At 66.3% G+C, this 15386-nt stretch overlaps 1 protein-coding gene across 1 annotated transcript; it reads right to left on the bottom strand.

The window, feature by feature from the left end:
• Positions 1 to 516: 516 nt before the first annotated feature.
• On the bottom strand, positions 517 to 14147 carry HCN2 (hyperpolarization activated cyclic nucleotide gated potassium and sodium channel 2). Its single transcript, XM_042794366.1, has 8 exons — positions 13650 to 14147; positions 6904 to 7327; positions 3955 to 4116; positions 2906 to 3124; positions 2522 to 2668; positions 2018 to 2258; positions 1711 to 1875; positions 517 to 1569 (listed from the first exon to the last, which is right to left on the bottom strand). Exons 1-8 carry the CDS (start codon positions 14111 to 14113, stop codon positions 617 to 619), a joined length of 2775 nt encoding a protein of 924 aa, XP_042650300.1. The 5' UTR covers positions 14114 to 14147; the 3' UTR covers positions 517 to 616.
• Positions 14148 to 15386: the final 1239 nt, after the last annotated feature.

Genomic DNA, 15386 nt, shown 5'->3' with positions numbered 1-15386 from the left:
AACGCTGACCGTGGGGAGGTGGGGCCGTGTCACCCCCCCCAGCCCCAGGGTCGGGCTGGGGGACAGCGTGTGCGTGGGCTGCTCGCAGTCTCGGGGCGACCGTCCCTCAGACCCACCCCCCCACACACACACCTCCCCAACTTACCTCCAGTCCTGGACCATCACCCCTCGCCTTGGGTCTGTGGGAGGGGAGGCAGGGACAGGCGCAGGGGCTAGCCAGCGTGCCTAAAGCCCCAGGGAGGTGTCCTGCGGATGCACACATACAGGGGTGTATTCAGGTCATATAGCTCATATACAGAGTTGATCACGGGGGATGATGCAGCTGTGGCTTCTATGGGCGGCTGGGGGCGGCGGGGCTTCGCCCTGGGGAGCGGGCGCTGGGGCCAGACTTTGGTCAGTGGAGTGGCGATGCAGGCAGGGGCTCAGCCCGGCCCCCGCCGTGCCCCCCTGCTCACCCCCGGCAGCCGCCCCGCTCCGCGGCGTGCAGTGGGGGGAAGCCGGGGAGCGCGGCCGTGACCCTCACCCGGCGCAGGGTGGGCACAGGGTACGGGGGGCCCGGCTGCCGCAGCTCCCCCCCCCCCCCCCCCCCCCCGCAGCACTCGGCCCCGCGCGGAGGTCACAAGTTGGAAGACAGCCTGGACTTGGCTGGGTCCGTGTCGGGCGTGCTGGCCGCCGAATCCTTGCGGGCCGCCGCCGAGTCCTGCGGCAGGGCGGGCGGCCCCACGTGCGCCGAGCCGGCGGACGCCGGGTGGGCCGGGGCCCCCCGCGACGGCACTTGGCCCCGCAGCCCGGGCGGGGGGCCAGGGCCCGGCGAGGCGGCAGCCGGGCCCCCGCCGATGGAAGCACAGGACTCGCGGGCCGAGGCCGGGGGGCTCTGGGTGCTGCCGGCCCCCAGCCCCTGGGGCAGGGAGGGCTGCGAGGCCGAGAGGGGCCGCGAATCCTGGCTGAGGCTGCTGGTGGGCAGCGCCTGTGTGCTTTTGTGGGCGGCCAGGCGCTGGGGCGAGCCGGGCGGCTGCTGCTGGCTGAGGGAGAGCTGGGAGCCCAGCTGGCCTGGGGCCCCTCCGTAGGCGAACGTCCGGCTGGCCAGGGGGCTTTGGGACGGCGGGCTGGCCGCGGCCGCAGCGAAGGCGCTGGTGGAGACGGGCAGGGCCCCGGGCTGCGCCTGGTCCTGCGAGGGCGAGGGGTTGGCGTGGGGCACGGGGGGCTGCGGCTGCTGTGGGGGGCTCTGCTGCAGCAAGACGGGGGAGACGGCGAAGGGGCTGGGCACGGCCTGGGCGTACTGCAAGCGGCGCATCATGCGGGGCGAGCCCAGGGCCATGGAGCCCACCAGCGGGCTGGCCATCTGCGGGCAGAAGCTCATGGCGACGGCTTGCTGGAGGGTGGCGATGGCGGAGGTGACCTGGGGCTGGACGGGGCTGTACATGGCCGTGTGCTGCTGCAGCTCCGCCTGCTGCACCATCTCCCGGTCGTACTTGACGATCTCCTGGATGATCTCGTTCTCCTGGTTGTTGAAGACGCCCGAGTTGAGGTCGTGCTGCACTTTGTGGAGCAGGATCGAGTTCTTCTTCCCTGCAGGGGAGGGGGCCGGGATGGGGACCGCTGTGAGACCCTGTGCTGGGGCTACGCTGGCCGCCCACCCCAGTTACGGCTGTCCCACGGCACCAGGACAGCCCCCAGGCTCCCTCACCGCCCGAGCCCCCTCTGCCTTACCGATGCGGTCGAGGCGGTCGATGGCCACGGTCTCAAAGGCCCGTCTCATCATGGGGTACTCCTCCAGCACCTCATTGAAGTTGTCCACCGAGAGCGAGTAGAGGCGGCAGTAGGTGTCTGCCCGGACGCTGGCCGTGCGCCGGCCGCGGGTCAGCAGGCAGATTTCTGAGGAGGATACACCAGTACTAAAATCAAAACAGCACCAGCAAGGACTGGAAACTGGCAGGCGATTGAGTGGTGGGTGCCCGGGACAGCGCATTCTGGAGCCTCTGGGAGGGGTCGCGGGCTTAGCCCCACCAGCGCTCACCTCCGAAGTAAGAGCCGTCGGAGAGTTTCATTTCCTTGTTGCCCTTGGTGAGGATGCTGACCACCCCGTGCTGGATGAAGTACATCTTCTTGCCGATGGTGCCCTCGCGGATGATGTAGTCACCCGGCTGGAACACCTCAAACTTCAGCTTGGTGAGCATCGCCGTGACAAAGTTGGGGTCCGCGTTGGCGAACAGCGGCATCGAGGCCACCAGCTTGCGGCAGTTGAAGTTCACAATTTCCTGCAGGGGCAGGAGGTGAGGGATCGGGAGGCAGGGATCAGCTTCCCCGGGGCAGGCTCACGGACAGAGAGGTGCCAGCACACAGACACACTCGCCCTCGGCGCTGCAAAGCTGGAGCAGGAGGTGCTCGCCCCCAAGCACAAGCACTGCAGGGGCCGGGGGGACTCACAGCCTCCCCTGTGGCGGGGAGCAGGGGAGCTCTCGCGGGAGGGGGGTCCCACCCTCCCTGCAGCACCCCACGGCCACCTCCCTGGCCCCCTTACCTCACGCAGGGGCTCGTTGAGCTCCCCTAGGATGCTGTCCTCATCGAACATCTTGCCCTGGTAGCGGTGCTCGTAGTAGTCATGGATCTTCTGGCGGAAGTCGGCAGGCAGCTTGTGGAAGGACATGTACTGCTCGACCTGCTTGTACTGTGGGGAGAGATGGTGTCAGCGCCCAGCCGGGCTGGGGCTGTGGGGCCAGGACCCCCCACACACGGCCCTGCTACACGTGGTGGGTCCTGGGCCCCACTCCAGCACCCCGTCCCTGCCCCACAGGCGGTATCGACACGGCGCTGTCACCCTGTCTGCACCCACTGTGGCTCCGGGGGGGGACGCGATGGCCGGGCGCAGGATGGGAGCCGTGGTCCCCGTCCAGCCCAGCCTTACCTTCTCCTGGTACTGGCGCCGGGAGGAGTCCAGCGACTGGATGAGGGCGGTGGCGTGGCCGATGAACATGGCGTAGCAGGTGGCCCCCACGATCATGCTCAGCATCGTCAGCCAGATATCCGTCATGCTCTCGGGCGCCTGCTTCCCGTAGCCGATGCAGAGCATGTGGCTCATCGACTTGAAGAGGGCGAAGGAGTACAGCTCACTCCAGGAGTCATTCTGCAGCGACAGGGGCGGCGCTCAGCCCTGGCTGGTGCACGGCTGCTAGCACACGCGTGTGCATACATGTGTGTGCACAGGCATGCATGGGTACAGCGCCTGGCAGGTGATCCAGGCTCTCTGCCTGCATCTCCCAACAGCGCTCAGCAAGAGGATTTGCTTGGTTTTGGCAGCTTCACCTGGCAGGTGAGATCCAAACCAACCCAAACACCAGACACGGCTGGGGCTGTGGCCGTCCCGCAGCACTCTGCTTCTCCCCGGCGGGTTTCTGCACCTCACCGCCCGCCTGGCTTCGCTTTAGGTAGTCAGGCTGGGGGTTTTTAAGCTGGTATACAAAAGCACAGCTTCGGGCAAAGCCCAGCGTGCCCCCAGCAGTGAAGCAGCCATGGGAGGAGAAGTATGAGATGAGGAGGATAGGAAGGGGAGGAAGCCAGGCGAGGGGAATGGAGCAGAGATGGCAACACCGGCAGAACGGGACGAGACGGATGGAGACAGAAGAGCCATTTGTATCATGCTGCAGGGCTGAGAGGGAGCAATTAGAAACGTGGCCCATTATTTATTAATAGCAGCTTTGCTGTTAATGAGCAGGAGAAGGCGGCAAGGGATGGGGCAGAGCACCGTGTCAGCGTTTTCCCCCTGCCCAGATCGACCCGCTGCCCCAGGTCCCATGAGACCTCACCAGGGAGACCGTCCGTGCTCGCAGCACCGGCCGGCGCAGGGCTGGCATCTCCTGAGGCTGGTGGAGAGCGGCCAGACAACACAGGGATGGACGGTGGCCCCCGGGGTGGGGGGGCCAGGCAGAGCGCGGCGGAGTTGGGGCCAGCACTCACCACCATCCCGTTGATGGAGACCCAGCAGTTCTGGGGGAAATCCTGCAGCATGGGCACGAGGAACTGGAGGCAGCCGTCCCAGTGGCAGAGCAACAGCATCATGCCGATGAGGTTGATGATCCTCATCACCGCGCTGGCCAGGTCGTAGGTCATGTGGAAAATCTGCAGATGGAGGAGCCGGGGCGGGATGGCAGAGGGTGAGCATAGGGACCATTCCCCTCCCTGCCGAGCCCCGCTTGGGCCTCTGACCCACGAGCCTTGGCCCAAAGAGCCCCAGCCCTCCCCGAGGAGGCTGCGCTCCACCTGCCTATTTATAGCCAGCAGGATGCCGCCACACTGCCGCCCCGGAAAGCGCTAATGGCTGTGAGCTTTGATGAGGATAAGCCAGCGCTGGCGGATGCTCAGGGAGAGCCAAATGCTCTGGGCACTGGGGAGGGAGCGGTGCAGCCCCTGGGGCAGCAGGCACTGGGGGCCGGGCTCAGCCATGGGGTGACTTTCGGTGAAGAGGGTCCGAGGTGCCCACATGAGGGTGGGGCTGAAGGGAGACCCCCATTTGGGGAGAGCAGCCAGGGCGGCTCCACACAGTACGCCCAGAGGTCCCAGCCCAAGGGGCCAGGGCTGTGTCCCCGCCACGGCCGGTGGCTACGAGAGCATCGAACACTGAGACCTATCAGCAACACACAGCTGTGAAGGGGCGTGCGGCAGGAGTGGGCCTTCAGCAGCACCTGAGCCCCCCCTCACCCCCAGCACCCGTCAGAGTGGGGCTTCCCCTCCACTGCGTCCCCAGTCCCAGCCTGGCCTGAGCACCCATTGCCCCCGGGCACCCGCCCAGGCAAACCCAAGCTGGGAGAGACGTGTCCTCCTGTTGCAAACTGAGCCACGGGCCAAGGACTTGGTCCTTTTCCCTTACTATTTTTAGGGTCCAGAAAAGGTGAGTTCAAGGGAGGGAAAAAAAGAATGAAAATAAGAAGTTAACCCCCTTGTAATGAAATCCCCAGTCTCCCCCCACCGCTGCAGATCCAAAGCCGGAGCCCTACAGCATCACATGAAGCAACTGCACGGCCAGGGCACGGGCACGGGGTCCTCCTCCTCTGCACCCCCCTGCCCAGGCAGGGCACAGGGCGCGGGCGGCAGAGCCAGGGTGATGTGCTGGGGAGGGACTGAGTGGACGGCGAGGGCTGGGGAAGGGGCAGCCCTAGCCCCATCTCTGCCAGCCTCAGGCATGTCCCTTCCCCACTGCGACCAGTGGCGATCGTCCCCCGGGGCAGGCACTCACTATGCCTCTCCCAGCTGCCACCGAGGCTGCTGGGGGCAAAATCAGGCACATTCAGCCCCCCTGGAGACGCTCCCAGAGCATCCACCGGCCCCAACCATGGTGGCCCAAGAGCAGGTGAGGTCCCGATGGGGATCAGGGCCACGCTCCCTTCCCATCCCCTGCAAGCGAATGTGATTACCAGGATAATCTGTGCAGCCATGCCCGGGTTTAACTCGTCCCCGGGGCTCTCCCTGCTAAGTCCCATCTGAAAGTGAAAAGGGCGCACAGCTAGAGGCTGGTGGGTTGGGATGGGGGTTTGCAGGAGGAGCAGGATGCTCCCGCAGCAGAGCCCAGCCCCAGAGGAAGAAGCAGGGTGGGATACGGGCTGGGAGATGGGGGCAGACTGACCCATTCCCCCCACCCCTCTGCCCCAGAGCAGCCCCCAACAGCACTGCTGGGCTTGGGGGACAGCCAAACTCAGCCCTTCCAGCCCCTCGCATGGGATGTCCGAGCCCCCATGGAGCTGTGGGAAGAGCTGTGTGCCGGGGTGGGGGGCTTCCCATTGTAGGGTCAGGCCAGGACAGAGTCAGACCCCTGACGCAATGGGGCTGGACCTCGAGGGGCTGCTCCTTACTGAGGGGGCTGCCAGGCACAAGCCCCCAGTGCCCACCCCAGCTCGCAGAGCGGCCACGTGCCTTTTGCAGGGTGGAGGTGCAGGAGGGTCTGGTGCCGTCCCCGCGGCCACTGAAGCCAACGTCACCATGCCCAGGCTGCAGCGTGCCCAGGCTGCACCGCAGGTCCCTGCTGTGCTGCCGGACACCCGGCCAAGAGCTGCACGTGCCCTCACCGGGCCTGGGGACAGGCAGTGGCAGAGGAGGAGGAGGAGGGAGCGAAGGCGCTTGCCGCCTCTCCAGCCCGTGGGTGCGCAGCCAGCTCCGCGCTGCAGCGAGCACCAGCACAGCCCCAGCCAGTGGAGCTGCCCACATAGCAAAGCCGAGCACGTCCCGTCCCCACACAAAGGCACGTCCCCCCACAGCCCACATGGCCCCGGGTGCTCCAAGCCCGGGCAGAACCCTTCTCCCTGCCCTGGGGACACAGGGGTGCTGACGACCCCAAGGGGTTGGGGTTCCCGCAGCCTTCCCCGGCGCTCCCCAAGGCCTCAGCGGAGCAGGGAGCGGAGCCAGAGGGGACAGGGGGCTTGGGGTGTTGAGCTGAGCGGGGGGACGTGGTTAAACTGCTGTCGGAGCACAGGGCGGCATGCCTGCCTGTGCCTGGCCGTGCTGGCACCCATGGGTGGTGCCACACCACGGCACCAGGACTGGCTGTGCCAACCCTAGCACACATGTGCACACACACACACAGACAGGGCAGGGCTCGGCGTGCCCTGAGGAGCCGGAGCAACCACCTTTGTGCTGGAGCAGAGCAGGAGCACTCTCATGTCGCAGCTCGCCCACTGGGGACAGAGCAGAGGGAAGGTGGGGGACACCCAGGGGTGCCCAGAACCTGACCCCCTCATCCAGGGAGGGTCACAGCCGCTAACCTGCCCCACACAGCCCCACAGAGCCCATCCAGCCCACTAGCTCCAACCCCCGGTGCCCTCACAGGGGCCCATCCTGGCTCCTGCTCTCCCCAGCTGGCCCCTCCGCAGCCAGAGGAGGGACCCACCATGGGGCTGTGACCCACGGGACACTTACCTCCTCCCACTGGTGGATGTAGCGGATGAGCCGGGAGAGGCGGAGGAGCCGCAGGAGGCTGAGGATCTTGGTGAAGCGGACAATACGGAGGGCGCGGGCCGTCTTGTACACCTCCGAGTCTATGCCCTTCTCCACGATGAGGAAGACATAGTCCACGGGGATGGAAGAGACAAAGTCCACCACAAACCAGGTCTTGAGGTACTTCTTCTTGATCCTCTCGGGGTCCAGGATGATTTCCGTGTTGTCCTCAATGACAATCCCCGTCCGGAAGTTCAGCACCAGGTCCATCAGGAAGAAGGTGTCAGAGACCACGTTGAACACGATCCAGGGCGCCGTGGTCTCCTCCTTGAAGAAGGTGATGCCCACGGGAATGATGATCAGGTTGCCCACCATGAAAAGCAGCATCGTGAAGTCCCAGTAAAACCTGGGGAGCGAGAGGATGGGGGGAGGGTGTCACCAGTGCCCTGCAGCCAACCCTGCATCAAGGGGACCCAGACACCGTGCCCTGCCCTAAGGGACCTGTGCTACTGGGGTGCCATCACCCTGATGCCACCTCGGACCCAGGGACCACATCCTGCTCACCCCTCCCCTTGAAACTGTCCCCAGGCCTGATCTTGCAGGCCAGCAGAGTCCCTGGTCCAGGTAGGGCTGTGCAAGTGCAGAGGGAGGTGCAGGATGAGGCCGGGGGTGTCCGCTGCGGGGGGCTCTCCCCACTGCACTGGTTTGACTGGAAATCTACTCTGAGCACCCAAACCCCGGCAGGTCCTGGGGCGGGGGGAGGACGATGCCACCAGGTGCTGGTGGGGGAGACCCTCCCGCCGAGCTGCCCGGGGGCAGCCCGTGGGCTGGGGACCACCCTCACCCCCCAAACCGCCTGCCACAGCGGGGCCATCGCGCTCTCCACAGGCAGCGCTCAAGGTGACGGCCGATGGCAGGACGGGAGAGCCCGGCCTCCCCCACCGCTGCCCTGGGAATATCCCCCACCCCTCCCCAATCCCAGAGCAGGGACCCAAGGATCCCCAGGCGAGGCTGCGGTCCCGGTTTGGGGGGGGCAGCGGCTGAGTGTCGGACCCCGGCGGCGCGGCCGCGGTGGAAGGAGCCGCGGCAGCTCCCGGCGCAGCGGATCACGTACGGCTGCAGCTGGAGCCGGCAGCGCCCGCGGCCCTGGGCAGGCAGAGGGGGCAGGTGGCCGCCTTCGCCTTCATCTCTTCCTGGGCTGCTCGGCTCCGCTGCCGCCACCGCCTCCGCCCTCTCCTGCCTCACCCCCGTCCTGCTCCCCTTCCTCCTTGTCCCCGTCTTCTGGGACACCTGTGACCTTTCTGAGCATCTGCAAGGTCACAGCAGCCCCGTCCCGGCAGGGCCGGGCGGAGGGGACCACAGCCCCTCGCTCCCCCACGCCCTCGGGGGCGGGGGGCAGGAGGGGAAGATGCTCCCCGGTGCCACGCACACAGACACGCAGGACCCTTGCCCACACGCCGGCACAGCCCACCCTGCCCGCCCCAGGCAGGAGCCCCCCCCGGGAGCTGCAGGCTGCCGGGCAGGGGCTGCCCTGGGGGATGAGGGGGAGACCTTCCGCACCCAGGGGCAGGAGATGGGCTGGATCCACCCCCCCCACCCCCGCGCAGATTAGCGCAGGGCCGGGAGGAGTGGAGCATCCCAGCTCCTGACCTTTCTCCAATGACACCTTCCCCATGTGAGACGTTGCCGTGGCAACCGTGAGTGATGTCACCGCTGCACAACGATGACTTCACACCCAGGGCTGTCTCCAGGGTACCCTCACCAGCTGCCAGCCGGGAGCAGCGGGCTGTGCTCCTCCTGCACCCCACGGCCAAGCTCTGGCTGTGGGTGCTGAGCGGCTCCAGTGCCCCGTGACCCCCCAGGCAGCAAGACTGCGGCTGTGGGGGGCCCCACCGGATCCCCAAGCTCCAGCCACACGGCACGATCCCCCAGAGATGCCAGCATCAGCAGAGCCACTGCTGGGGCTGGGGCAGCCCACGGTGTCAGCACCGGGCTGGATCTGTCCCGCAACCCCCCCAGCAGCTCGTGCTCCCGCTGCAAACTGACCCTACTGCACAAAGCGAGTCCCACGGGGGTATTAGCCATGCAAAGCTGTGAAGAACAAAGATTAAATAACCACACCAGCTGGGCAAAATTCTCCACAGGCTCAAATCCCTTTGCAACCTGGCTGAGCCAGGGCAGAAGTCAGCCTGCTGAGAAAGATAAACTGCTCCTGATCCCCCCCCAACACACACGACTGACTCTGTGCAATCTCTTTGGGGACCTGGGTGTGATGCCAACACTCTCTTCCTCTGAGGGCAGTGTGTGCGTAGAAAAAAAGATCCAACCCAGGCTACTAAAAATATCTGAAAACAAATTAATTAGGATCCTTGGCACCCCCTCCTTCGCTCCTGACCCAGTTGAATGGCAGCGATGCTGAAAGCCCCTGCGAGTGGGGGCTGCTGCATCCCCACTCCATTGGCTGTCCGAAGCCTGGCACAGCGGGGCTGCCCCACAGGTCCTGCCCAGGAGCCGAGCCGGGGCTGAGCCCCTCTCAGAGTCCCAGGGCCACTAGCACACTTCTGCCCCTGAGACCCCAGGGCATGTCCCTCTGCAGAGCCACCACCTCTCCAGCACCTCCAAAACCCTGTCGAGACCCCAAGGCTGGAGAGGCTTGAGGCAATCCCAACGGCCACACCAGTAAAGCCTCCCTGTCTGCCTGCTGTTAGGGACTGGGAGGGGGGCCAGGAGACCCCCCCCGAGCCATCCAGGGGGGCCACGGGACACCAGGGACATCCCCGCTCGGCTCCATCCCTGGCACACATTGCTCCGGGGAGGATCCAGCCACCTCCACACGCCTGGTGCGATGCATCGCTCCCCTCTAGGGTAATCCCATGGACTGGGCACCCAGCCCCGGCAGACGGGGCACCCCGAGACCCCGCTCTGCAGGAGGAGCCCCCGAGGGCTGAGCCCCTTGGCCTGGACTGGGGCCCCGGCTGCAAACAGTCAGGCTGCCCAGTGGGCGGGAGCTGTGCAGGATCGGGGCTTCGCAAACTCACACTAAATACTTATATTCTAAAAAACGAGGTCGTTCTAAGAAGTGGGTTAAGAAGCCAGTGACAGAAGTTTGCCTGAGGCAAGTGAGCAGCGAGGTGCGGTGCCCAACGCGCCATCTGTAGCCCCACAGCCCAGTACAGCCAGTTGTGATGAATGGCTGGTGCTGCTCTTCCCTGGAAAAGCCTTTTACCCCAGGGCTCTCAGGAGAAGGGAGCGGGGATAAAGGCTTTGCAAACTGCTCAAGGACCCAAACCTTTGAAATCTCCCCAGACAGCAGTCACAGACTTTCTCCCCTGATGACTTTCAGCATCCCCCCAGGTCCAACTGCCCCACATCGATGCTGCAGAGAGGGAGAACAGTTCCCTGACCCCCTCACCAGAGGGAACGGTGACACTGGGACCAGCAGCAGTGCTGGACCACACATTGGGAGTGACAGCAGCTGGCGAGCCTGGTCCCTCTGCTCAGGAGCCCCAACAGTGGCACCAACAGGTCAGTGGCACATCCAGGCAGCAGCAAAGCCCCAGAAGCCGTTTTCGGCCCGCAAGAGGAAGGCTCCAGCCAAGCAGCACTGGGGACACGTCCTCTGGATGCAGCTTTGCCCCCTCAGGTTCAGGTGCAGGACCAGCTCTTGCAACAGTAATTCACCAGCAGCGAAAACCCACAGCTCAGCCCCAGCCCCGCACCTCACGGAAGGCCCCGAGTGCTGGGCTGGCGGGGGGCGATGCCGGTGTCGCTGTACCAGGGGCCCCGCAGCGACTGTGGGGAGATGGGCACCATCACCACCAGTGAATCACTGCCTGCGCGCAGCCCTCTGCGTTACCGATGGGCCAAATCCTCCTCCCAGGCTTCCGCAAGCCTCTCCCCATGCGAGGAGGGGAAGGGATGGACCCTGGAGCTGGAGCACCCATTCCCAAGGCTCCCACACCCTGGGAAGTGCCCGGCCCCCCTGGGAACGTCACCAGCCTCCTCAGCCCTGTCCCCACGTGCGTCTCTGTCCCCGCAGCCCCACAGCACCCCAGCCCCACACACGGCCCTGCCTGGCTCCTGGGTGTGGGGTGTAAAGATGGGAGCCAGAACAGCAACGTGACCCAGGTCACTGCGAAACCAGGACTGGATGTGGCCCCCCAGCTCCCAGTCCCACGCCAGGAACGATACCCCAGTTGCAGAAACACCAACAGAAATAACAAAAAAGTCAATGCTAGCTGGGTTTTTTCCTCCTATCAATAAAGATCAGAAATGGCAAAGACAGAAAAGACAACTGAGCACAGCACCCAAAAGGAGATGGCTCTGCTCAACACTGTCTACTTCAGTGCACAATTTCCAAATCTTTTATCAGATTTGCAGCTCAGGATCTCAACCAGCCACCCAGGCTGCTTCCTAATAATTCAATATTTATGTAAATAGCACCTTTCATTCCTGGAGCAAGTCTGCCCCTGAATTTTGCATGAATAATCGCAGCGCTGTGTCCATGAGGAGACAGGATCTCTAAACGACTCCGATTATGAAATGATGTCACATATGCAGATGGGTAATGATTTTATCTTAAGATGGGAAAATGGGTTTTGCAGGGCAAACACAGCTGGGTTCATGCTCCGTTAGCATTACTAGATAAACACATTTTTTTTAAGGCAGGACAATGTGGAATAGATGGACACGCGCTCTCAACATGCACAAGCAGAGCAGGCTCCTCACAACCGGGCTCGCAGCCCCACGTTGAGCCGATCCTGCTTATGGGCATGTTTGTAGACCCAGATGACGCCGTGGCTCTGCCTGCAGCTCCTCCCCGCTGGGCAGGGAACTCTCCTACGCCACTTGCAGCATCAAAACACAGGAAGGGGCTCTTCCCCAATGGGTTTCAAGTCTTGAGAGCGACTCCGGGAGGGATGGAGCCAGTGCAGGGCAGGCCAGCCAGGGTGACTCCCCAAGGTCACCCTAGCGTGGACTGGTGCCCGCCCACTGCAAGCACCAGCCCGGGGAGTGACACTGCTCCGCTCCAGGGAAGCCTCCGAGGCCTCACTCCCACCGCGGGTCACCGCAGTGAGACCCTGCTCTCGGCAGCACCGCGGCTCTGCCAGCTCGGAGGAGCAGCGCAGGCTCTGGCCCCGGTGCAGGCGTTGGGGGGACGGTGGGGCCAGGTCCTCGCTCCACTCCCAGCCTGTGGCTGCTGAGGATGAAGGGGAGCACGGGCAGCGCAGAGGGGCTGAGCCCCCTGGCTCACCAGCCCCCTGTGCCGGGGGACCCCCCCTGGCACCTCCACACCCGCTCAGTCACGGCAGGGACGGCAGAGCTGCCTCCGCCGCGATGGCCACGGGGTGCTGCCGCCCCTCACCCTGGCTCTGCGGCAGACCCTGGTGCCCAGCTAAGGAAGGGGCTCCGGCAGATACCTCCAGCAGGTTAACGATGGGATCGTCTGCTGCAAGGGCGCAGGACCCCTGTGCAGGAGGTCAGCCCCGTGAGGAGGCTGAGGGCCCCCACGCGCTCCTCTGGAAGGTGCCAGATCAGCCCAGGAGCAGCACAGAGGGTGGGAGCGGGAGGTGCAGGCGCCGGTGCCTGATCTGAGCCCACACAGCCAGAGCAGACCCCACCACTCATGGCCACATCCTCCTGCCCCAGGAGACCCCAATGCTAGTGGGGACCCACCAGCACCAGCGGTGAACAGCGTCTGGCTCAGCGGCGTCCCCCACACCAGCAGCCAGTGAACCTTCCCTTCAGCCTCCCCAAACTGAGCACTGGACCAGCGGCAGAACAACTCGGAGAGAAGCTCCTTGTCCTCCCCAGCCTCTGGCCAAAGGCCCCCCAACACCTTTGAGGTCACTGAAGCCGAGGGCCCCGATGGCTGGCTCACTGGCGATGCCAGTGGGGTCTTGGAATGTGCTGTGCCACCTGCCCCAGCCATACATCCCTCCCAGCAGCTTTTGTGTGACCTGGGAAGCATTTGCTGCTTCTGAGCTTCCCCAGGGCTCAGGGGATGGAAAGGAGATGGAGCTGCAGAGCTATTCTCCCCAGGTTTGTTATTCCTCAGCTGGAAGCCGCACAGGCTGGCTCTTGGGGACTCTGATCCTCTTGGAGCGACATGAATCTCTCCTCAAACTCCCTGAATCTGAGGGAAAGGATCAGGCCTCCTTGGGGGAGGGGGAGCCTTCACAAAGCTCTGCTTGTCAGCGGAGAGAGCAGGGTGTCCTCCAGCCCAGACCCCCGGCCCTGTGAGGGGAGGGGGACACCTTCCCCTGGGGTGGTTCGGGGGCAAAACCAAAGCCCAGGGGGGCTCCAGAGGGTCTGTCCTGGGCCGAGCCGCCTGAGGCCCCAGGAAGGACGTGGGGATGCCCTTGCCCGGACACTTCCTTGTCAAAGCTGAGGGCTTCTGGCACCCCCGGACCGAGAGCCACCCCGCTGGGGAGGGGGATGCCCAGGCGCCAGCCCCTCCCTGCACACAGGCCAGCAGCATCCGCGCTGCCACCGCCGGCACAGCTCAAGGTGCCCTCTCCCAGGGCACGGCTCGGCCTTCCCTTCCCCCGCCGGGGGGCCGGCCCCGGGCTCTGCTCTACCCCTCGACCCCCATCCCCATCTCCTCGGGGTCCCGGGCTCCGCTCTCCCCCTCGACCCCCATCCCCGCGGGGTCCCGGGCTCCGCTCGCCCCCTCGCCCCCCATCCCCATCCCCGTGGAGTCCCGGGCTCCGCTCCCCGCCGCGCACCTGAAGTCGCTGTAGGGGTGGATGATCCAGGCCCCCGCCGACTTGACGCGCTCCTGCTCCCGCTCCACCGCCTTCTGCGAGCCGAACATCCGCAGCGAGAACTTGTTGACGCCGGGCTGGAGCATCGCCCCGAACTGCCGCTGCATGAAGCTGGCCTGGCTCCCGCGGGCCTCCTCGCCCGCATCCTCGCCCGCGCCCTCCTCGGCCGCTTTGGCCCCGCCGGGGGACCCGCCGCCGCCGCCGCCGCCGCCGCCGCCGCCGCCGCAGGAGAAGGAGACCTTGGGCTCCCGGGGCGGCTCCGGGCCGGGGCTGCGCGGCGGCTCCCCGCGCCGGCACTCACCGTTCGGGGACCCCTTCCCGCCGCGGCCCCGCGCCCGCCCCGTCGCCGTCGCCGCCCCGCCGCGCTTGGCCGCCTCGGCCGCCGCCTCCTCCTCGGCCGCCGCCTCCCCGCCGCCCGCCCGCATCCTGCCGCTGCCGCCGCCGAGGGCCCCGGCGGCCGAGTGGCGCCCGCCGCCGCGGCGGGGGCGGGCCGGGGGCGGGCGGCGGGGCCGGGCCGAGCCCCGGGCGGCTCCGCAGCTCCCCCCGCCGGCACAAGCCCTCCCCGGCGGCACCGGCGGGCGGGGCTCTCGGTGCGGGGCTCCGGAGCCCGGCGGCCGCCGGGGCGGGAGCGCGGCCCCGTGAAAAGCCCCGTTCGCTGCGCTCGGGCAGCCTTCACCCCTCCCCGGGGTGGGGACGGACCCCACAGCCCCGCCGGGCACGGGGGCTTCGCCCTCCCACAGCCCCGGGGACCCATCGCCCACCTCCCCAGCCCAGGCCCAGCCCGTCCCCTCGCCCCCAGGGCTGAGCCCCCCCACCCCCCCACCCCCGACACCGAGCCGGTGGCAGGAGGTGCCCAGGGTGGGTGCAGGGGAGGGTCGCAAGGATGGGGACCCGGGACTGGCACCTTGCGACAAGGCGGCTCCTACATGTCCCAGAAATAACAGCGGCCAGCAAACTGCAGCTGGACAGCATCGAGGCGGATGCCTGCACCCACAGACGCAGCCGGGTCCGATGCTCTGTGCGCCGGGACCAGGTCAGGGGAACCAGCACCTCCTGCCCCACCGCCCCAGGTACGTGCTCGTCCCACTGCGGCTTCCCCGGGCTGCACCGGAGCGAGGACACCGGGTGAGCCCCGAGCACTCGCCAACGGCCCTGGACACAGGAGCAGAGCCCCGGCGGCATGGGGCATGGCTCTCACAGACCCACGGCAGGCCAAAGCCCGTCCCGGGTCAAGGTGCCCCACGGGCCAGCAGCCAGAGCGGGTGGCACCATCTGCTGCCCACGGTGCAGAAACACAACTGGACAGCGCACGCGTCCGGCAGCCACGCCAGCCACAGCCAAAGAGCCCTGCTCCCTGCTCGGGGCGCGCAGCCGCAGCCCCTCTGCTGAGCCCCACGGGAGAGGACACCCCAAAAGCTGCGCTCCAGGCCACGGCGGGCTCACTCTGCAGCGTCACCCCCTCGGCTTCACGTAGCCACTTGGAAGAAACAGCCCGTTTCTCCAAACAGCCCCTGAGGGCAGCGCTGCCCCCCCCCAGCCCACAGAGGAGCCCCCAAGGAGCCAACACTGCGGCTTAACGTGAGCAGGAGGCTGGAGATGCCGGCACGAACAAGTGAGGTCCCAGGGAAGCAGCAGCTGGGGGCTCACCCCAAGGCGTCGAGTGGGACCCCCACCGATGTGAGAGCCCAGAGCACCTGC

The sequence above is a fragment of the Tyto alba genome, unplaced genomic scaffold, assembly GCF_018691265.1.
Source record: "Tyto alba isolate M040663 unplaced genomic scaffold, T.alba_DEE_v4.0 Super-Scaffold_20000042, whole genome shotgun sequence".
In the NCBI taxonomy this organism is placed as follows: domain Eukaryota; kingdom Metazoa; phylum Chordata; class Aves; order Strigiformes; family Tytonidae; genus Tyto; species Tyto alba.
This window is presented reverse-complemented; position numbering and strand designations above follow the sequence as displayed.